The 21,876-nt window shown below is 38.8% G+C and overlaps 4 protein-coding genes across 5 annotated transcripts in view; 2 read left to right on the top strand and 2 right to left on the bottom strand.

Annotated features, from left to right (window-relative positions):
* Nucleotides 1-14,260, top strand: part of LOC144636662 (uncharacterized) — a 33,753-nt gene extending 19,493 nt beyond the window's left edge. The window contains exons 17-30 of one of the 2 annotated variants that reach the window (XM_078495851.1): nucleotides 108-151; nucleotides 431-491; nucleotides 1,080-1,131; nucleotides 3,081-3,205; nucleotides 3,589-5,683; nucleotides 6,806-7,048; nucleotides 7,422-7,531; nucleotides 8,168-8,230; nucleotides 8,500-8,644; nucleotides 9,181-9,260; nucleotides 10,372-10,437; nucleotides 10,626-10,771; nucleotides 11,413-11,539; nucleotides 11,877-14,260. In XM_078495851.1, coding sequence (XP_078351977.1) covers nucleotides 108-151; nucleotides 431-491; nucleotides 1,080-1,131; nucleotides 3,081-3,205; nucleotides 3,589-5,683; nucleotides 6,806-7,048; nucleotides 7,422-7,531; nucleotides 8,168-8,230; nucleotides 8,500-8,644; nucleotides 9,181-9,260; nucleotides 10,372-10,437; nucleotides 10,626-10,771; nucleotides 11,413-11,539; nucleotides 11,877-12,056 — 3,537 coding nt within the window. In that variant the 3' untranslated portion in view covers nucleotides 12,057-14,260. Of the gene's footprint in view, nucleotides 1-107; nucleotides 152-430; nucleotides 492-1,079; nucleotides 1,132-3,080; nucleotides 3,206-3,588; nucleotides 5,981-6,805; nucleotides 7,049-7,421; nucleotides 7,532-8,167; nucleotides 8,231-8,499; nucleotides 8,645-9,180; nucleotides 9,261-10,371; nucleotides 10,438-10,625; nucleotides 10,772-11,412; nucleotides 11,540-11,876 lie in introns of both variants that reach the window. The other variant, XM_078495850.1, reaches the window with a different exon arrangement.
* LOC144634485 (radial spoke head protein 6 homolog A-like) overlaps nucleotides 1-21,876 on the top strand; it is a 99,930-nt gene that overhangs the window by 61,778 nt on the left and 16,276 nt on the right. The gene's annotated exons all lie outside the window — the stretch shown is intronic.
* On the bottom strand, nucleotides 15,325-18,782 carry LOC144635679 (testis-expressed protein 30-like). Its single transcript, XM_078494762.1, has 4 exons — nucleotides 18,718-18,782; nucleotides 18,409-18,645; nucleotides 17,331-17,382; nucleotides 15,325-16,105 (listed from the first exon to the last, which is right to left on the bottom strand). The coding sequence occupies exons 1-4, from the start codon at nucleotides 18,727-18,729 to the stop codon at nucleotides 15,735-15,737; spliced, it is 672 nt and encodes a 223-aa protein (XP_078350888.1). The 5' UTR covers nucleotides 18,730-18,782; the 3' UTR covers nucleotides 15,325-15,734.
* LOC144635649 (uncharacterized) lies at nucleotides 19,765-21,059 on the bottom strand. Its single transcript, XM_078494730.1, has one exon. The coding sequence runs from the start codon at nucleotides 20,812-20,814 to the stop codon at nucleotides 19,765-19,767; it is 1,050 nt and encodes a 349-aa protein (XP_078350856.1). The 5' UTR covers nucleotides 20,815-21,059.

Below are 21,876 nucleotides of genomic sequence, written 5' to 3'. Positions count from 1 at the left end.
GGGACCCTGACGTCTGTGTTTCATCCCTCTGCTGCTTATTCTTTTCCCAGTCCCCGGACCCACAGTGATGAGTACTTGATTAATCAGTAGAGTCATTTCTCCTACAGGTCATGAGCAGGTATTTGAAAGGACAGTATCTCAATCCAGACAGGTTAGTGAAGCTCTTCTGTGGCTGTATTGGGCGAGTTCTCAGTATTTATTCCCTAGAATCAGACCTCTCTTCCTGTAAAACTTGAACTAAATCCCTTGGCCTGTTGGAATAAAAAAACATAAAGCCTGCCATTTTGTTTATGTTGAAACACGTATTTTTGATGCAGTTTTAGTTCAATTATAGTAACTGCTTATTCAACAATAATATTAAAGGAAATCTTCACTGACTGGGTTTTGATAGAGCTTTCATTATACCTATGATTTAAACCTTGTTTTCCAGACCAAACTGCCCAGCCAATGTCGGAAATCTGATAAAAAGATGTTGTGCGCCAGAACCAAAGGTTGGCTTGTTGTTGTTGTTAGTTATGATGTGTAATCAACATTCGTTTCTTATGCAACCAGTTTACACTAGCTAACTAAAAATGTTTGCAGTATAAACTCAAACGAAACCTGAAAAACTAAATTGCAAAATGTTTCTTGATCAAACCTTGCATCACATATAGGATATTTTTAGGAAACATTTCATACTAGTTTCTAGCAGTAAATTTTATATAAGCCGCCAAATGCCCTTAATCTTTTAGATTTTCAAACACTTTTCTTCAGCGACAGAATCAAAAACATGCCGTTTGACAGAGAATCTTGAGGACACCCTCTCATCCTTGTGGGAAAGCAAAGTGCGTGAATAATATCATCTTTGACATTACTCGGTAATGCGTACACTGAAACCTGGTCACAATGTCTCTCAATCGTACACTGAAGGCCAGGAATTTTCACCTTGCTTTTAACTGTGCCGAATTCATAACATAAACCTAAAGCCAAAATCACCCATTTCATCTAAATCTCAACTTCAAATTGTGTTGTTCGAAATTATTTTTAAAAGGATGGCTATGTCAATCAGCATTGTATTACTATTTCCTTAACTTCCACAGGACAGAATGTCTTTCAGGGAATTGGTGACAGAGCTACGGTCTCCTGACTTAGGTAAGTCGGATCCAGCTATTGCTTGATGTTTTGGCCTGCTGTCCTTACCCACCATTCAGTGGTGGCGTTGTTGGCTGGTGTAAATGAAGGTCGTCAAGATTAATCCCACACACGCATCAAAATAACATGTCAAATGCTAAAAAAATGCTAGTTTGGTAATAGTAAGTAGTTGCTGAACAGTTTTTTCCTTTCGCAACTAGCAGTCAATGAAAAAGGTTTAAATAGAAACGGCGAAAATTACAATTGCGTTACACAATCGTGGTTAGAAAAAACGCTCTATTCAGTGAATCAGAGAAGGTTTCTTTTTTATAAGAGCAACTAGACTTTGGAACACTCTTCCCAATTTCTTAAAGAAAAGTGAGAGTCTACATTGTTTTAAAAATGGCCTAATTGATTTTTACGCATCTAGCCTTAAGGACATTCATCATTTTACAGTTTTTTAATTCTTAATCCCTATTTTTACACTCCTTCTTATAAAAGCGTGAACACTAAAAAATATGTCTGGAATGTTTATGTTTAGCCAATCACATGCGAGAACTTCAGACCGCAGAAACCACAAACAACAAATGGATTTCCATCGGTCACGGAGCAACTTTAGTTCTTATTTTGTTTCAGGATACACGCTCTGTCTTTTTCAGGAATTTAAAGAACTGCTATTCTGTCGTATCGAGGGCCATCCAGAACAAGGTTTCAGGGATTTTTGACGGAAAAAAAAAGGACGGTTCCTTCAGCGACGTTATACGACATGGTTCAGTGCATGCAGTATGTTGTAGACACGTCTAGACATAAGATGTAAACACGATAAACCAAAAATAAAATACAAAATTGTGGAGTTTTCGTTACTGATTGTAAATCTTTTCGGTAGAACAAGGGATTCGATTTATTTCGGCAAACGATTTCAACCCTAAGGCAATCAGAGGTTCCGTGATCGTAAGACTGCAAACTGTAAAGGCTCCAGACGAAAATTATTCAAAATGTTGCCGTGATAACAGATTGGTGCAAAGTAAACACCTCAATCGCTTGATTTTCGCTTTTCCTTTCCGCTATCGTTTCGCTGATATCGAAGAAACGAACCTTCCTTCTATCAGTGTTTAGGTCTGCTACAATAGTTGGGGTGAGATAAAAACCGGAAAATGCAAGCTTACCTCAGTTCAAATTGTAACATGCCATCAGGCGAACGGTAACTGCAGAAACGAATTCGTTACAATTTTTGAAAATTGGCGGCAACTGGGGCAAATCGTGGCATCGGGCGCATTGGTTTTTCAATTTTTTCTATAAAAAAATCACTCATACATATTCTTCAGTACGGCAGTGAATGTTCTCAAAAAGAAAGGAATTACAATTAGTGTTTCCTTGTAAATTGGAGCGAAACGAGAACCGAATATTGTTCCGTGACCGATGGAAACCCATCATTCGTTGTTTGTGGTTTCTGCGGTCTGAAGTTCTCGCATGTGATTGGTTAAAACACAAAGAACATTCCAGACATATTTTAAGTGTTCACGCTTTAATAAGAAGGAGTGTAAAATTTCTGTATTTTAATTCAAATTTTAAATTGTATATATTATGTAGTTGTAATTTGTAATCCGAGGGCCGCTTGTTTGTCAGTAGTTTTTACTGTTTGCCGTTACCCTCTTTTAATAATAATAAAGTTGATTGAATTGAATTGAATTGAATATAAATTTCATTTTCCATTTAAAATTCAAACATTGCATCAAATGATCACTTTTTAAGCAGTACACTTTAGCCGTTTTGACTGTCACTCCCAAGAATGATGTACTTTCCATTTATAGTTCATATTGGGGCTTCAGGTTATTCAGTATTCCCGTTTGTGTTTTTTTTAATATCAATTTAACAGAATGTTATAAATGTTATTGCATATAACGTGATAAATGTTATGTACGTTTATATAATGTGATAAACGTTATTGACAAGTTTTATTTGTTTGGTAGTTCCAGATGATAAAGCTCAGGACCTTCTCCTCCCACCTGAAATCACACAGCTGGAGGATTGGGAGGCGTCATTACCAACTCACCAGAATCAAATTGAATTGCAAAGTCTTCCATCTGACTCTCAGGTATAAATGCTTTTTCCAATACAATCACGATCTCCATTTGACTTATTTTTCACCTTATCTGAGGTCACAACCGACAAAACCGCACCATTTTCCTTACTCTACAAGCCCTATGAGTATTTACTGTGCTTTTCAATGACAATGCCTCTTTGTCACTTACAAATTTGGTCATGCAATAAGTAACACTTTTTTTGGAGAATAAGATTGGATTCTTCTAATTGCCTAATGTTGAGTAGAAGCCTATGTCCAAAAGGGCATTTGGTCATCACATAAGAACCCATTGTCTTTTGCTAGCTTTAACTTGCAGCAGCGTTTATGATTAGTGGATAAATAAAACACCTTTATGATTTGTTGTCAATTTACCCTCTTTCCTTTTCTATCTGTAGGTCTCCAATGTAGACTACTCTTGCCTTCCTGGAAATGAAGTCCATGAAATTCCGCCTAATGATGAACACAACCGTACACTTCCAGGCATTTCGGTGATCACCAGCATTTCTCCCTTTGACAACACCACGTCAAGAACGCGAAGCCTGTCAAAGACATTTTCCCATCCTGGATTAGTGCATGCCTTTGAAGCTGAAGGTACTCCGCCAGCCACAGAAGCATTCCGTTTGCTTGCAGCAAGGAAACCAAGCATCACAAGAGTCAGTTCTTGTCCTCCAGCAATCCAAGCAGGCAATGAAGGATCACAGCCTACTGAAAGACAGCAGGACGAAAGATATGTCCCCTGCCCCAGTGCAGATGTGAAGATGCCCCGCTCTTCATTACCAAGCAAACAGGTATCGCATGTCTATAGTGCAGAACGTCCTGCAACAGTGAATTCCGAAGAGGTGGTTGATAGTGATAGTGGCAGCAATGACGACAGTAGTACAGAGGATGGCGGTGCTGAGGCTATGGCAATGAGGTCTCTTGCTAAACACTTTCCCACCTCCATTCATCAGAGTAGTGTTGTTAGTGTTCCACCTGTTGCAGAGACACAGCCTCAGATATTGTCGGCGAGTTTTGTTGCTGACATGTGTCATCATGATGAAGACGACAGTGAGCAGTTATCTGAATGTGGCTCCTCATCTTCATACATCAAACTGGATTTACCTCGCACAGAAGTGCAACCAGAGAAACCGAGAGCTGGGTCATATGTAAAACTTTCCACTGCAGTGCAAGGAAGCATGCCACAAGATCAAGCCAGAGGTTCAAACACTTTACAAAGTTCAGTAGCAGTTCACAGCACAGTTAATGACTCTCCTGACCCTGCTTCATCTCCTGCGGGTAACGCAGTCGGTACAAAGCGCAGTTCTTCAGAACCCTGCAGTCAGAATACTAAACACAAAGCAACGCAGCACACAGAAATGTCCCCTTATCAAGAGCACCCAAAAATAAAAGAAACATCACCCAAGTCACCAGATGAACTCTTGGGCTCATTTTCCAGTGGCAGTATTCAAAACGAGATGGGATCCGTTTCACTTGCAGATCTCTTGCCTGATTTTAAGGATGATGGATCCTTTGATGAAGGATCCTCGCCGCTGATTACTGACCTACAAGACGAAAGCGAAGCTGATTACACTGATTTTCGAGGTGTTGCAGAATCGAGCCTGGGCGAATTTTTCTTCCAAAGCAATGTCGGCTTGGAGCTTGATGAGATTTCAGAGCAGCCGTCTGCCCTAGAAGAGAAACATTCCCATTGCAATTCACAGCCACATACAAATATGGAGCTAGACAGTCCAAAGGTCTCCACGGGTTACATCAGCAATCAAGAACTCCATGAACGCAGTCGGCAAGAGAACAGCACTTTATCAGAAGATGGCCAAATGAGCCTGGCCCAATTTTCCGATCCAACTAGTAATATTGGCTTAGAGCTTAGCAAGATGTCAGAACAGCCGTCCTTCGTCCTAGAAGAGCAAAATAACCCGTGCAATTTGCAGCCTCATGCAGATAAGGAGTTGAACAGTGCAAAAATGTCTACGGGCTACGTCAGCAATCAAGAACTCTATGAACACAATCGGCAAGAGGACAGCACAGAAGATAGCCAATTGAGCCTGGGCAAACTTTCCCATCCAAAGAGCAACGTCAGCTTAGATTTAAACCAGATGCCAGAAAAGTCATTCCCTGTCCTTGAAGAGGAACACTCTCATTACAGTTCACAGCCTCGTGCAAACATGGAGCTTGACAGTGCAAAGTCCGGCTACATCAGTACTGAGGAACTCCATGAAAACAATGGACAAGAGGACAGCACTTTACCAGAAGACCGCAATGAAGTGAACAGGTCTCCAGACCTTGATCCCTTCGAATTTTGTCGCAACACATCAACCAACCTTAATCCTTCAGTACTTGAAGACATATGTAGTTTACTACCAGAGCTGATGAATAACACAGCAAATGGGGAAGAGAGTGATGAAGAGAATGATGATGATGATGATGATGATGCTGCTGTAACCAGTGACACTGAACTTAGCTCATCATGCGGGCCTGTGGGGTATTCTCATGGTAATGCAGAAGTCCTGAATTCTTCTTTCTTAATGTTTGACCAAGGACAAGAGAATCTCGAAATGAAGGAATTTTCCTTGAATAATCTCACAAAGGAAAATCTAAAATTAACCGAGTTTCCTGTTTTCAACGACGATCACTTTTTAAGCCAAGAAATTAGTTCCCAGTGTTCAAACCAACTGAGTGACGAGCAGAGTGAAGATGGTTGCTCTCTTAACGGCGACCAGGAGGCTGAATGTGGTAGTCAAGGAAACATTTGGGAAGACCCAGGTTACAAGGAAATGGGAGACCTTAAAGGTAAATTAAGGTGATACGTTATTCCTGATTCCTCATGTCTTCCCAAATGTAGCTGGATCAATGTCATAAAAGATGTGAATATTGTTTATCGTGTGTAAGATAGGAACGAACGTTTATTCGTTTGTCTCACGATAGAATCGCTTTGAGATGTTGATGGCGACGTTTCGACTGCAATACTGCTAGTCTTCATCAGGCGATGAGTTCGGTTGTTTACGCGTCGCTATTTATGCACGTTTGTTCGCTGCTATTGGTGAATTTCGATCCTCATTATTATTCCGACTAACAGATGATGTTCCCTCAGAAGTCCCCTTTGTAGTTGAACGGCTGTTGTGTTTTCTGATCGTAGGTATCCATGTTTCAGGATTTCAATTCCGCTGATTCTATCGTGATACAAACGAATAAACGTTCATTCCTGTAGCTGGATCATTTTCGGCTGTGACCGGCAGGTGACATGGGCAGGTGTACAAACTGTCATCAATTTTAAACCTTGACGCACCCCATTGTTCAGGGCTCACTAAGATCGATGACCGACTTCTGAATCAAATGTTGCACTTGCGTAAAACAAAAGTTGAGTTATTTGGGGGTTTAGTACAAAAACTTGAGATCAAAGATAAGATTATTAATCTAATTCGCAGTCTGATTTTCAAACTGGGTTTGGTCGCTGATTGGTTAACGTTTTCTTACTTTTGTTAATTTGCAACACCAAAGCTATCAGTTGGGAATTTAATTTTATGTCCATCTTTTTGGCATTCAGGCCATGTTGCATGTTGCATTTTCGCTTGATATGTTCTTCTAAAAAGGGTTTTGTCAAATGTTATTCTACAGAGATAAATGAGTCTACAGCTGGGACCTCAGATAGTAATTACATTGACAAAGAAGCACAGCTTGTGAGAAAGGAAGATGATCACATCGGAAGAGAATCATTTCCTGAGCAAGCAAATGATAAACATCCTGAAGAAGAAGAACAAGAGCCCGTCGCTTCTCTTAGCCGCTCTTCATCGTCAGATGGAATCTGGCCCACTTCCGACAAAAACAAGGGATATCATCACCAAAGGACATCAACAATTGGTATGACCTGACCTGTAACTTTTTCCCAACTTTTTCGATCATTTATACCAGTAAGCACATGAGATATTACTGTTAGTTGCAATGGATTTTCGTAAATTTCTGACACATTTCAACAATCCCGCAGTGTGCATGTACGATTCCTTCAGTTGTTTCTGATATGATTTCAAAATAAATAATTAGAATTAATTTTTTGATGTAATTTCATGTCAAACTTTAAATTATTTTTTCATCATGCAATCCACTTCTATTCTTTCCATCATGATAGCTATCATCGTTAACTAGTGGGGTTGAGCTTGTTGAAAACATTCTGCAAATATGACCATGCCATTTTCAAGTAAATTAACTCAAAATGTTGTCGTCACCTTTACACCAGATTCCTGCTCTTCCTCGGGAAACAACCCCAAAACGTTGGACATGAGCGACATTCCTCTTAAGCTACAAATTCCTTTTGAGCAGTTGGAACTACAAGGATTTCTTGGCCAGGTAAGTCATTTTTTTACACACGTCATTAAAGGAGCTCAGTCACGGACAACTCATTTTGAAAAAACTGGCAAGTTTTTTCAAGTTTGTCTGTCGTAATCCGTCTTAATCTTCGTCATACGAAACCATCCTTGGTTATTTTCGGGTTTTGATTACTCCTTTGTTGTTTTCCTACATTACACAATATTATTTTGAGGTTTTCTTCAATTTGGAAGTAATCAGAAAAATGACTTAAAATATCGTGACAATGCTGAATATGTCCCTTTAAGGTCGCGCAAACGAGGCGTCTTGTCCCTGCCACTAGTCCCTGCAACAAGTCCCCATGTTTACTCGAAAAGTCGCAAAAAGGAGTCACCTTGTGTGTGCTGTCCTTATTTTGAGAAGAAATTTTACAGTAACTCGTTGCTTAATTTTAAAAATCCTGTTCCAATTTGTCCTGCAATTCACGGGGACAAATATTCTGTCCCCTCCCCAAGGTTTCTTAACAAAATTGGGTAGTTCACAAGAAGGCACTTGTCCTCACGATTTGGTGGAGGGACAAGACGCCTAGTGTGTACCGACCTTTACAAATAATCAAACTGGGGGCTTGGTGAGTAACACATTTTGAATGTCTCATTGGCTGTTTGTTATTGTCTACAGGGAAATTTTGGTGAAGTAAGGAAAGCAACTATTGTTTCTACAGAGTGTTGGTCGAATCCAAAGGTAATAACATCAATGGGGTATTACGTGCTGATGTAGCAGTGACTGTTCTTGGTCAGTACATAATTGCGATTTGGTTTAGGTATAAGTATTGCTTCCGTCGTTTGAATCGTTTGTCTTGCTGCACTGGTGATCACAACACAACTGGCAAGTCTGTAAATGCAAGATGCTTAATAACTAAATAACTGCAATAACCATCATTATCACAATACAGACGTCAACTTGAACATGTCATGCATTAGAAGATTGATTTAAAAAATAATTTTCCCTAGAAAGAGGAAGTGGCTGTGAAATTGTTGAAAAAGACGGCAACAGATAAGGATTCAAGTGACTTTAACAAAGAAGTTCAAAACATGATTGAACTGGAATCAAAACAGCGATGTATGTACATTATCAAACTGCGTGGGGTGTCCAAAGGTATGCCAAAGTTATTTTGTAAAGTAACTCTGGACAAACAAATTTTTTTAAATGTGAATCGCCACTAAGTTTATGTTTCAACAGAATACAGCCATACCTCATAACCGTGTTTACAGAGCCTCATGCAAAACGACTGCACAGCCAATCAGAGTCTGCTTTGTATCACCAACATTTTATAAACAGAGCTTCCCAGCAATCATCCTCTCCCTGCACAGAGCCAGCCCAACCTCCGAATTTGAATAATGATTAAGTGCTTGGAAAAACGCGGAATTAAATTATTCTAGTTGCTATCTTGGCTTTGGATTCCAAGGGAAATTAACTAAGGTGCAACTCTTTGACTAACAATCAAAGTATTTAACCAGCATACTTGAGACTTGCAGACATGATTTATTTTATGCTCAGCTGTAAATATTCTATTTTTTGCGTGGCAAAATAAAATTGTTTTTGTTGTTGTCGTTGTATGTCTGACCTTGGACAACCTGTGGTGTCTTGTGTCAAGAAAAATAATTGATTGATAAGATTTTGCCATATTTTAGATCCACTAAGTGGAAAACTTATGTTGGTAACAGAGCTTGCCCCGTTGGGATCTCTGCGCACTTATTTGCCTAAGAACAAGGTGGGTTCAATTCTTTAACATTAAAACTAAGTAGTATAGTGGGCATCGGGCTGTCCACTTTTGTGTGGATTAAATTGACTTTTTGTGAAAACATTATCTAGTTTTTATGCGAAAATGATTGCTGTTGTTATTGCGTTACTCGAGGGTATCAACAGCCTAGTCTAATGAACTCTCTAAGGCCCGGTTCAAACGTCGAACTTCTCATGTACCGAACCTAATAGCCGCAATTAAGTACATGAAGAGACCGACGTTTGAATCACTTAAGTTCGACAGATGTTATTTGGGTCGACCAAAGAATTAAGTTTGACATGGCAAGTCGGTCAGATCGACTGTGGAGCGACTGCGGAGCGACTCCGATTCGAACGTCGAACTTTTCATGAACCGAACCTAATGCATACATATTACGCTAATGCATTTGTAAATATAAGAAGGTTTGTGATTGGCGGCGAGTGAGCTGTCATGAAAGCGGTCATGCATAACATTTGGCGCGACGAACACTCTGGATCGCTGAATAATCAAGATTGCGCGCTTTCCAACGTCCAAACTCTATATTATCGGATTGCATTCGCATCCTGTTTCGACTTTTGCTTTTAAATATATCTTCTAAATAAGAGAAACAAAAACAAGACTAAAAGCTAAAGGTAGCAGTTAAATTTACCGAATTGATCGATACTGAAGAAATTTAACTGAAACCTGGCGACTGTACTTCAAAAACTGCTGTTTGCGTTTCATTTCAAACCACAAAGCGATTTGCTCTTCCATTAAACAGTGTTCTTATTCGTTGCATTAAGTGTGCAACTGGAGAAGTCATTGTTTTCCTCTGTTCACAGAATGAGTTCAGCACATGAATCGTTCGACGTTTGAATTAACCGGCGTAACTTCATTATTTGGGTTGACCCAAATAGGTATTAAGTTCGGGTCATAAAAAGTTCGACGTTGGAACCGGGCCTGAGTCACCCCTTCTTACTACTAATAATGCAAACAATTCCACTTACTCGTTTAAGAAATGGTACAATGCGTTTTAAAATTTTTGACACTTATTAAATTCATAAGTGCATACTTTAAGGCAATAAATGCGTTATGATAATTTTTTCTCCGAATTTTTTTTCAGGACATTCTTCGAGCACCACAACTTCTTGATTTCTGCATGCAAATTTGCAAGGGAATGCGATACTTGGTATGTCTTAATAAAGCCTTGCTTTCCAGCTCAGACTTTTAATACAAGTTAAATTCGGAACGCCTTTTTCAAAGCTTTTATATGTCTATGATACATTTACTGAGAATAGGAAATCTTTTGAAACTGTTAGATAAACTAAAGGAGTAATTATTTTTCTTTGCTTAAAACTAAACATTTTCTTCTTCAAGGAAAATCAATCATTATTACATAAAGACCTTGCTGCAAGGAACATCTTGGTGATGAGGGAGGATCTTGTGAAGATCAGCGATTTTGGTTTGTCTCGATTACAGGATTACTACAAAATACAAGAATCCAGTAAAGTACCAGTGAAATGGTATTTATCCCAGCTTTGTTTTTTCTCCTCTTTTCTTGAGGCCTTATGCGTCCTATGGCGTAATGAGGATGGATGTTTGTATATAAATCTATAGAGAAATGTATTTTATACATGAGACCTTCTTTGACCTTGTTTTCTGTTATCAGGTCAAAAACGCCAATGAAACACTTGAAAATAACTAAAAAATGTGAAATTTTTTAGAAGTTTCGACGCTTTTGCTCTTAAGTCTGCATATTTGCGACTCGTTAAATTTAAGAGATTTCTCTGGAAAAAGCTGCCCTGGTCTGCCTAGCCTTGTTCCCATGCATGTTCCTGCAATTTCCCATCGGATGGGAATATAGCCTTAATGCATTTTAACTTGATCTTTTGCGGGGTAACAAACGTTAACGGCGGCCATTTTGCGTAGGGGCGCAAAGTGGGTCACACAAAATGTGTAAAATAATGACATGCGTGTAATAACACGTGTGAAAGAGAGAACTTTTATAGAAAACATTAGAAAATTGACCTTTCAGGCTTAAAAGACGAGCAACACCTAAACCTATGGAACTGTTGTGCGCATAAACCACAAAGTTCCACGTTACATGTCTCACGTCAAACGTTCAGCATTGTTAATAATTTGCATAATATTATGTTTTGTGCAGGTATGCCTTGGAGAGCTTACTTAAGCAACGCTTCACCACCAAAAGTGATGTCTGGAGCTTTGGGGTAACAATGTGGGAGATATTTACTTATGGAGGCAGTCCATATGGTAATATGGAATCTCAAGAGGTGAGGGGAAGTTGTGAATAGGTCTTATTCGTATTCTCGGTATTGGACTGGAACTAGCTTGCAAGGGAGGCTTATGCGGGGGAATATCATTAAAAACAGCTTCATGTCATTTGCATTTGAAAAGATTACCCGCATTAGCCTCCATTGCAAGCTAGTTCCAGTCCAATACCGAGAATACGAATAAGGCCTATTGGCTTTAGCTTATGAGGCTGCGCATTAACCCTAGTGTCTGACCATTTAAAGAATGCTACAGAGTAGAATTTTACGTAGTAATGTTTAATGTGCACAAAACCTTAGTATGTGACTATTTAGTTATTGAATTTTTTGTTTTTTACAGCTTCCTGAATTTCTTGAGAAAGGAAATCGACTCTCCTGCCCAGAGACATGTCCACAGAAGGTGTATGACGTCATGTATAGTTGCTGGTTGAAAGACGCCACAAAGCGACCTAGCTTCCATCTACTTGAAACCACTGACTTGGCAAAATTGAAGCAGGACTTTCCTATTCCGAACTCATGAAAAATAACATAGTTTTGATATAGGAGTTGTTGTTGCATTTTAGGGGGTTTCCTCTTTTTTTCAAAAACCAAACAAACAAGCATGATATGTGGTGTTACATCATTGCCATCACTGTGGCAGATGTACTCGACTGATGGTTGTGTTGGATTCTAGATCAAGAGGTGTGAGTTTAATCCCTGACCAGGTTGTTATGCCTTTTGCAAGATGCTCCACTTTCACAATCCCAGTCTCTCCAACTAGGTGTATAAATGGATGTTAAAAAAACTTTTAGGGCAACCTGCATAAATGCTGGGGGAGTTACCTGTGATGACCTAGCATCCCGCCCAGAGGGAGTAGCAATACTTTTAGTTGCCTCGTGTTGTGGAAGCTGCGCTGTATGTGACGCTGGGCCCATGGGTAGACGTGCCTTAATCTGGCAGCGAGAAAGGTGCAAGCTTTTCAGCCCCTTTCTACCATTCCCACTTTTGAACCGATTCTCATTCACTGTGTTATTCTCACTGGGAAGTCCAGACCTCACACAACAAAAGCTCCTTCGCCTTCCCTGTTATCATAAAACTATCGCGAATGGGGCATGTTTAAGGTTTTTTAAAACGTCGTCATGTATGTGGCAATGTTTAGTCAATTCTTTTACTAGTAAAATGATTGGCTATAAAAAGGGTGTTAATTGGATCCGGGTTTATTCTCTATTTTCCAATTGCCCATAATACATTTTGTTTGCCCCACAAATTTTGCATAAAGTATTGTTTTCAAATTCTCTTGGGAGAATTGCATATTTCCAAAACAATAGTTTATGCAAAATTTGGGGGGCATTATGGGCAATTGAAAAATAGATAATTGTCTCCCCATTTTTTGGCATTAAGAAATTGTTTCATTATCTATTGTTCTTGGTGTGTAGTTTTTTTTGTACATTTTTCGTCATCAATTTGTTCAATCCTTTAAAAAACTTATGGTATGGTCAATTATGTCTGTAGGCGTTCTATAAGTCAGTCAAGTACAAAACTGAGTGTTTTATAAATACGTTGTGTAGAAGAAATTATCTTTATATTGACAGCAATTGACTGGTGGAAATATATTATCTCTAATAGCAAAAAATATATTTTTTAAGTGTATTAAGTGGTCAGCAGGACTGGAGGCACATCATTATTAAGAGTCGAGCCTTGCTGGTATTTTTTTTTTTTTTTTTTTTTTTGTTAAACTTTTCTGCTGTAAAACACAACCGGAAGGCAAAGAAAGTTTGCTGTACTATAAATTTAATTACTATTAAAGATAAATCCTGATGTAGATGAATGCCGTATTATAGGATGCTAACGTTTTATGAAATTCATGCCAATTTCAAAACTTCGCGTATAAATTTCACTGCAGTTTAATTTCTGCGTTCTGAGTTCTGAGTAAAGCCTTAAGACGGATTCCGCTGAAAATTCGAGCAACGAGTGCAAAAATTAATTGCCAAAGTTCTACTCATAGCACAGTAACATTTTGTATACTATGCAATGAGATCTTTTTGGTAACTTTATTTTTGCCTTTATTGTTCGAATGTTCCGCGGAAACCATTTTAATTTCCGCGACTCATGTTTCTTGATCAGTTTGACCAAAAGGTTCCATAATTGGCATATTCTTATCTATAGATTTCAAGTTTCCCCTTGTTAATTTCCTTGTGATCTGACTTTCTTCAAAGCAAACGTCCACTAAAAGGGGTTTTTTGTGCCATTCCTCATTTACGTTAATTCGCTTATATTTCGATCAATTTTGCGCTTTCATTCGCGATATTTCAAGTTGTGTCGAAATATGTTCACTTAACAAACAAACGTTAATTCCTATAATAAGGTATGCTTACTTGCACGGTAAGGGCTCAAAACGGCCCCTAAACAACCTTTATAGCGTAAAATATCGTATGTAGTTGTAAAAACAGTTTTCATTTAAGTGTCGGAAATCCCAATCTGAAGCAACTGCAAGCAACGCAAACAACACTACGACAAGACAGGACGCGACTAGTTTTGGTTTTTCTTCTGATTGGTTGAAAAGATAGCGCGATTTATTTTAAACCAATTTAATACGAAGCGTAGTAAAACTAAACCAAAGCAAGCACAGTGGCACAAAACCACTCTAAAGCATATTACGGTTGTCATTTTAAAGATGTCAGTTGGGTTAGTGTGTGTAAGTAACCTATTCCTTGTGCTGTATGAAAATAAACATCATATCCTCATCGTAGTTGTTATTTGATGAACATAAAATAATAATATTAACCCCATACGATCATGTTTGTACTCCCAGACTCAAACCCTGGAGTCAATTTACGCGTTACTAACATTTTTAGATAGTGGATACTTCCTGGGGTAAGTCCATTATAAACATAACCCGTCCAGTTTATATCTTTTTTTTCCTCTAACCCCTCCATACTAACGGCGTCTTACAATTACGCGTTCGTCTCTAAAGTTCTAAAAGCCATTTTCATCGGATCTAATGCTTTTTAAATGGTCGCCACCAAAGGCGCTAGCCAAAAACAGCGTACAGTATTTTGCAAATTGGCAGAGGAAATTGAGGGGCTGTCATGGACATGACGTTTTTAGGAATTTTGAGATTTCCTGACACAGTTGGGAAAGTGATGTGCTTTAAACCTTCCCCACTTCCCCGTCAATATTATTCGATTTCCAGAGTTTTCTTCATAAGAAATTTAAAGTTGTTATGGTAATCACATACTTTGGACCAATTTCGGCCTAGGAAGGTCTGCTGTAACCCAAAATCTGTGGCTTCCTGTGATAGAACCCTGAAACATCAGTGTGTGTGACCATTTAGGTGAAAGCTAATAAGGAGTACTTTTATCTGGTACTGTTTATTACAAGGTGCCGCTTTCATTCAAGTCTGTAGCCAGTCTCTGGATGAAACCCTAGTGTGCAGCCATTCAAATGAAAGCGAATGAGCAGTACTGTTTGTAATGCCGTACCCCATACGGTGCTTCCAGTATTTTCACTTGATACTGTTTGGTATGGTTTACAATAGACTTTCAATAAATTCCTTCGTCGCGGCCTAAAGCTCGCTTCGCTCGCTTAATTCTGGTGAGGTCGACTTGTGTCAAGTCTAGGTTTACATGTAAAGTTAATAACGATTTATCTGGCTAAAGCAGCTAAAGCCATTCGTCTCACTGTAAGGTTGTGTACTTTTAAAAACGACCTTAAAAGACAGGATTTTTCATTCCGCGTGAATATGACTATCCTTGAGGTATTAAAATTATTGATATTGTTTTCTGAAATAAAATATCACCAAGTTGATGTAAAAATCTTGAAGTCTTTATTTAAATTTTTAGCTGTTTCAAAACATATCACTGTACAAAATAAATTATCTTTAATAATGTAAATCATATCTTTTTCAGCCACCATGAAAAAAATCACACTCTGCTCATTCAAACATGTTGTGAAAGCTGTCCAGATTTCCAATTTTGCCCTTGACACAGATCAGTGTTAGGCTATTAACCTCCTTGCAGATCAACACTGGCTCAACCTTGGTCCTTGCCAAAGATCAACATTGGCACAATATTGGTCCTGGACACAAACCATTGTTTTCAAAACCATGGTACATGACACAGAACAATGTGGTTCAACAAAAATCAATGTTAGAACAACCTTGGTCTTAGCCACATCAACGTTGATGAAATAACAGCCCTTAATGACATTACCAAGTTCCTTATCGCTCTGCCATAAACACTGACTGACACCACTGTACAAAGCACTCACACATCTTAGAAATCACTTCATTGTTTACTTTGCTGTGTATCTTAAGTTCATGATCAGCGCCTTCTATCCAGTGCATAGTCCAATCATTTGCCATTCTATTTAGAGATGCCTCCATTAAATCTGTTCGGCAAAATGGATCTTTTCTGCCACTAATGAACAATACGGGCACTCCAAGATGGAGAAGTGATGAGATTCGCAGCTCTGAGGTCTTTCGTGGTGGATGTAAAGGGTACGACAAACAAGCTACGCCAAATACAAATTTTGTTGTAAGACTGCTGTTTGACGCCACTTCTGCCGCAACTCGTGCTCCCATTGAACGTCCTTCAATAAAAACAACGTCAAAATCACTGCTTTGGAAGGCAACTTATGCTTTTTTTTTTTAACTTTTAGACCTTTACCTATAGTTCAGTTTATATGGTTGAAATGATTAAACTAGCTTACAAATATAAAACTTCTTCCTGGTTACAAAATCTTGTTGTGCAATGCTCTCCCAAACCGTAAATACTTTATATTTTGCTGCTTTCAAGACGATTCTGTAAATTTTGACTGCTTTCCCCCTTTCTTAAGTATCAGGATTGATACCCTCAGGCAAATTGCCATTAAAAATAAACAGCTAGAGGAATTTAATAGGAAGTGGAAGAATTTCATTTAACTTTTTTCATTTATTTCTTTATTTACGCTTCGATCTTCTTGATTTTCCTTGTTCTTCTTTTTCACTTTTCCTTTCAGTCGATACAATGTAAATCCAAAATAACCGCTTTTTAAACGTAAACTACCACTTGTATCTTAGACAGTCTAGTTGTATGTGGATTTAAGATTGTTTTTGCTACCTTTTGTTCTATTAACCGTTGTATATTAATTATTCTGTATTATTTTGAATGTCAAAGCTCTTAAAACTTCCCACATGCACCATAACTTGACTGTGTACAGCTTAAAGCATAAATTAATTGTTGTATATCATTGCAAAATACATTATACCCTCAAGTCATCATCATCATCACCATCATCACTTTGTTTACCCTCAGATTTGAAGAGTAGCTTATACAGCTAATATCTCCGAGCATTTCACAGTAAGCACAATACAATGGGCAAAGACCAGACCACAACACCGGGAACTCCATGCCCTACTCTTTACGATAAGCGTGTGGGTTCTTTTACGTCCCCTGCTGACCATAACACTGAAGATGCAGGAGATGGGGCCTACGGTTTATCGTCCTTATCTGAGAAGACTAGAATTTCTAACCATTTGCAGATGTCATTGCAAAGGCAGCATATTCTCCTCAGTTATTTTAAGACCCTGAGTGTTGTCCGGTCTGGGACTCGAACCCGAGACCTCCCGCACTGTAGTCCGTCGCTCTACCAACTGAGCTAACCGGTCGGCGGTTTAAACTTGTACAAGAAAAAATTCTGTGAAGCTTTTTGCTCATGCTGTAATTTAGTGTGCACTATTAAAAAGTTTATGGTGCATGCTTACATGTACTGAATTTGACTGTGCGGCTCTCCTAGCTATGTTACAATATAATTTATAATTATATTTCTTATGTACCTGCTATGATACACATCCTGACTGGAAATTCTTCAAAATCTCTCAGGAATTCCTGGAATCAATGGAAATTTGTGCTTTTCATGATTTTTAACCAAACTACTGCATCTGCACTATACAAATAATCAACAAGGTAATTTGACAAGTGACTACCAGATATTTTATACCAGATATTTTGTCTGTTTACTTTTGAGGAAATTTCTGCATTTTCTCTTCAACAGTACATGTATGTATTGTTTTAACATATCTTCTGATCGATCAGTTATACACTATAACTGTTTACAAGAACGGTGGCCTAAAATTTAGAGCATTGTACAATTTATCTTTTTTTTCCAGAGGGGCTGGGGGGGTATGCAATATACTTTTGGAAATTCCAGAGGGCTGGGGGGATTATTTTTCTTAACAAAAATGGAAATTCCAGAGAGGTGGGGGGTCTTACGTGAAATTCCCTCCGTGGTGGGGGTATGGATATTTTCTGGAACCACACATTTAAAAAATAAATCCAATCCTACTCAGTCTGTTTTATACCAGAAGATGATGTATACTCTTCAATAAAAATACTTTTGAAGGTTTGGCCAGAATCTAGGTATATGCATTGCACAACCACCCAAAGCCAAGTAAAATTCACTCACTAGTTATTTTTTATTCTGGACCCCTACCTTTTTCCACTTACCCCTACAACCCCCCCCCCTACCCAACCCAACCCCCTTCTAAGATGTAAATCTTTCGCTGCAAAATAATTATTCTGTTTTAGTCTCAAATAGGTTAAGAGTTTTGATAACCACAGAACATATCTGCAGCAAAAATTCCAATGGCAAAATTCCTTTAGAGGCGCTGTGAAAATCAAAAATTTCGTGTTCATGCCAAGAAATATCAGGGCTCAAGCCTTCATCTCCTGGTTTACAAAAGAATGCACTAGTCGCTAACAGGCGAATACAGTTTTCCGGGGTTAAGTTAACGAACTTGTAACAAGTGTAAACAAATGTGACATTCCTAAATCATTTGTGTAATTATGATACAAAGCCTAAACCCACCATACTAATTACCACAATCGAAGATAAGAATTCTACAGATAACTCACCACAACCGCAGTGAAACATTCTGTTCTGTACTGGAAGTTCCTTGTTCTACACGTGAATCTCAAGCACAGTATTCCTGTACTAGCTAGATGAGCAGCCAGTTTCTCCAAATGAAGATAGTTCATGTCGCCTCCCGCGCCATGCGTCAGGACCACAGCACAACCATTCCACGAAGAATCACAAGGAAAGTTAAACACGCCGTCCAGTTCACGATCTTCAACTGGAATTTTCACTGAAACCTGATTGAGCAAAATATTCGAGTGATCAGTGCTCGAATTCAGTTGAGAAAGACCTGAAAGAAGTTTACGTACCTTCCGCGCCATGTTTGATGTTGCTATGCACGCGAAAAGGACTGGTCTCTAGTGAGCCGGAGCAGTTGTACCCAATCTCCTAAAAAATTCTCGCGGTTATTCAGGCCTTGTCTCAGAACTAAGGGCGCTAGGGCTCTTTTCATTTGTCAGAACTGGCTGGCCGGTCCGGTGGTTTTGAATTTGAAATGGGCCATTTCCACGAGATTTGTCCACAAATCTACCATATCAATTTATAATATTTATGTTTTGACTGATTTGACAAGAAAAATCTGACTAACAACGGAATTTTGGTCTCGAATATACTGATCTGGTCAGCCAGTTTTGACAAATGGAATGCGCCTTAAGAACCCGTGCCCTTGGAAACAACGAAGAAATGTTCCAGTCTGTTCACAGACCCTTTCTTTTCTCTAAGTTCCAAGAGAGAGCGCCAGCTAAATATAAATGCGGCCTTCTCTTATGCGGGGGATTTGAACAAGCGCCGCGAACAGTGAAAGGGCCTTGCGTTTTACGCTCTCACGCAGACATGGCAGATCGCTGACGTGACTTTGTCATGAAAAAGTCGTAAAAATGGGCGCCAAGAATGTGCGATATAAAATTAGCAAGATTGCCAATCTACGGCCGGACCATTGATGTTTTAAGTGTGAGATTTTATTGCGGTTTTAAAGTTTGCAAAGTAAAGAGACCTTATAAGAAGATTTGCACGGAGAAAAGGTTAATGCGTGATAAGGCTTGCCAATAAATATAAAAACACCTAGTTAAACAGTTTTGTATTTAACAGAGTGATTTAATTGCACGTGTTTTGTGGAGTTCGTGTATGTCAACCATAGACAAAAGTTTTGACTCTAGCAATTAAGGGGGTAGAGTTTACTGGTTTTGAATAGTATAACAACCAGGCTTAACCTGCCCACAACCTGCAAAATGCAGATAAATAGCAAACATGAATTTTTAATAAAAATCAGTCAACAATAAAATATACGAGACCACGAGTGTTTTATGTTTTCTTGATACAAATTCTTTAAGCCTGCAACCGAGAAAAATAATTTGTAACTACATCTTCTGGATTTCACAAGGATATTCATTTTTCTTCAATAGATACATTTCTTTCTTGTAGTTGTTCGCATTTGCTACAATTATCGAGAGCATAGCTTGGTCGTAACGATGGCAACCTCCAAACTGATCTTTTGGAAATTTGAAATCACAGTAAAGCTTAGATCCTGATGGCGTTATACACTCCCTGTGAAGTGCGCAAACAAGCGCCCATCTGAAAATATCTCTGCGAACTTGTGGCGTGTTTAAAACTATTGTTCCTCCGCCCTGGTTCATTTCTTCTGTCATAACCTCTAGATCAGCCATTGGTAGATATTGTAACATTTGCGGGTGAGTTGCAGATGCAATTGAGTGACCCGCGCCAGGAAGATAAAACAAAAACCCTGTTTGTAGCCTCACCATTCGCTGTAGTAAATAAGTGATATTCCGAGTCAAAACAATCGACGAATCCATCCACATTGCACCGCCATATTGGCAAAGTAATTGTTGAAGTATCAATGGTTTCCACGCGTACGTATGCAGGTCTTTCACGTGCTTCGGGTACCGGGTAAAATTAAATTTTCTATACTCCACAAAATTTATTTCTCGAAGCGTTTTGATTTCTGTTTCGTTGAGGCCCAAGTCATACACAATGAGCGTTCTGTTTGGAAAAACTACAGGTACTTTGTCGATGTGTGCTAGCAGTTCATCAAAATGATTGCTTGACGCGCCAGTAGCTAGCGCAATTTTTGGAAGCGAAGCAATGGAAGTCGTATTTACGGGGTTTTTCTTGAAGGAATCCTCCAGTTCTTGAATAAGTTCTTTAGCAAGGTTGCGAGCTTCTTCATCCATGTGAAATTTAACTCCTACAACAGAAGAGTCGTTCGGATGAACGTAAAAATCAATGTCCAAAAGATCACTGCCTGGAATAATCCCAAATTGTTTTTCTTGCGTGAAATGGCCAGTCTGTGCGGTAATTTTCAACTTGGTAAATCTACACCAAAGTAAGCTTAATATATAACTGCAAACTATAATCGGCAAAATTCTATAAGGATTGGTAAAGAAATTCATATCGCGGAGACGTTTTAAAACTTCCACTCAAGATCATGAATAAAACATCCCAGCGCAGCAGAAAGAACGTCCTTGAAATGATCGAGTCGGGAAATCCCGAATGATCGTCAAGCGATCCCGTAACCACACGAAACCCACACGCCAGGAGTACTTGTGATCACTCGCACTAGTTTTTGATTGGATGATGGAATTCGGAAACTTTCCGAATACGCTTACAAAGATTTGTCATAAATGGATAACCCCGATTGCACTGAGTAACCAAGGTTAGTTTTTTTTTAATGTATATAAATATTTTCTATTTACGTTTTTTTAGTTAGGCAGGTTAGGTGTCCACAATTAGTAGAGGGGACTTTTCCCCTCAGCTACTACAGATTTGACACGTTAATAAAGTTGTTATTATTATTATTATTATTATTATTATTATTATTATTATTATTATTATTGATTCTGGTTTCACTGAGTTCACGGAGCATGCAGTCAGCAAAGCAGTGACAAACATTCTACAGTGGAACCTCGATATAACGAACCCCAAAAGGTATCAGAATACTCAGTGTAGACTACAAGTACCGTATTACTCGAATTACTCGAAAAAGCGCCGCCCCCCGAAAAAGCGCTGCATTTGGGACAAAGGAGTTAATAAGCGCCCCCCCCCCCCTTCCCCCAATAAGCGCCTTAGTTCCGATGCAGCGCTTATTCGAGGAATTCCGTTAAACTAAAAACAGCACTACAAAGCAACTCTAAAACAAACTTGGACATTTGTTCCATCAAAAGCGATGTTTTGCAGTTCAAAGTGATTATTTTACCGCTCGCCCATTAGTTTTCTATCCAACATTCTTACAATACGTAGTTCTGTAAATGTTGTGAAGCTAAGGCCGCGAACTTTAATTTGCCAGGACAGCTAGCGACACTTCTCTATTCAGCAAAAGACGAATACTGACAATCAGAAGACACTATTTTCAATTACTGGAAAAGTTTAAATTCTTTGTGGCGTCCAAATTTTAAATAAACGCCGCCCTCGAATAAACACCACACTTGAGGGGCGAAAAATTTAATAAGCGCCGC

The sequence above is a fragment of the Oculina patagonica genome, chromosome 13, assembly GCF_052425735.1.
Source record: "Oculina patagonica isolate OP01 chromosome 13, crgOcupat, whole genome shotgun sequence".
In the NCBI taxonomy this organism is placed as follows: Eukaryota; Metazoa; Cnidaria; class Anthozoa; order Scleractinia; family Oculinidae; genus Oculina; species Oculina patagonica.
The sequence above is the reverse complement of the archived record's forward strand: the minus strand, read 5'-3'. Positions and strand labels throughout refer to the sequence as shown.

Bases quoted from the DNA above. Each gene is read 5' to 3' on its own strand.
- LOC144635649 (XM_078494730.1), bottom strand. From the start codon at position 20,814: ATGAATTTCTTTACCAATCCTTATAGAATTTTGCCGATTATAGTTTGC.
- LOC144635679 (XM_078494762.1), bottom strand. The intron at 17,383-18,408 runs GTGAGTTATCTG...CATTGATTCCAG, and splicing joins AATGTTTCACTGCGGTTGTG to GAATTCCTGAGAGATTTTGA. The intron at 16,106-17,330 runs GTACATAAGAAA...TTTTTATTGAAG, and splicing joins CAGGATGTGTATCATAGCAG to GACGTTCAATGGGAGCACGA.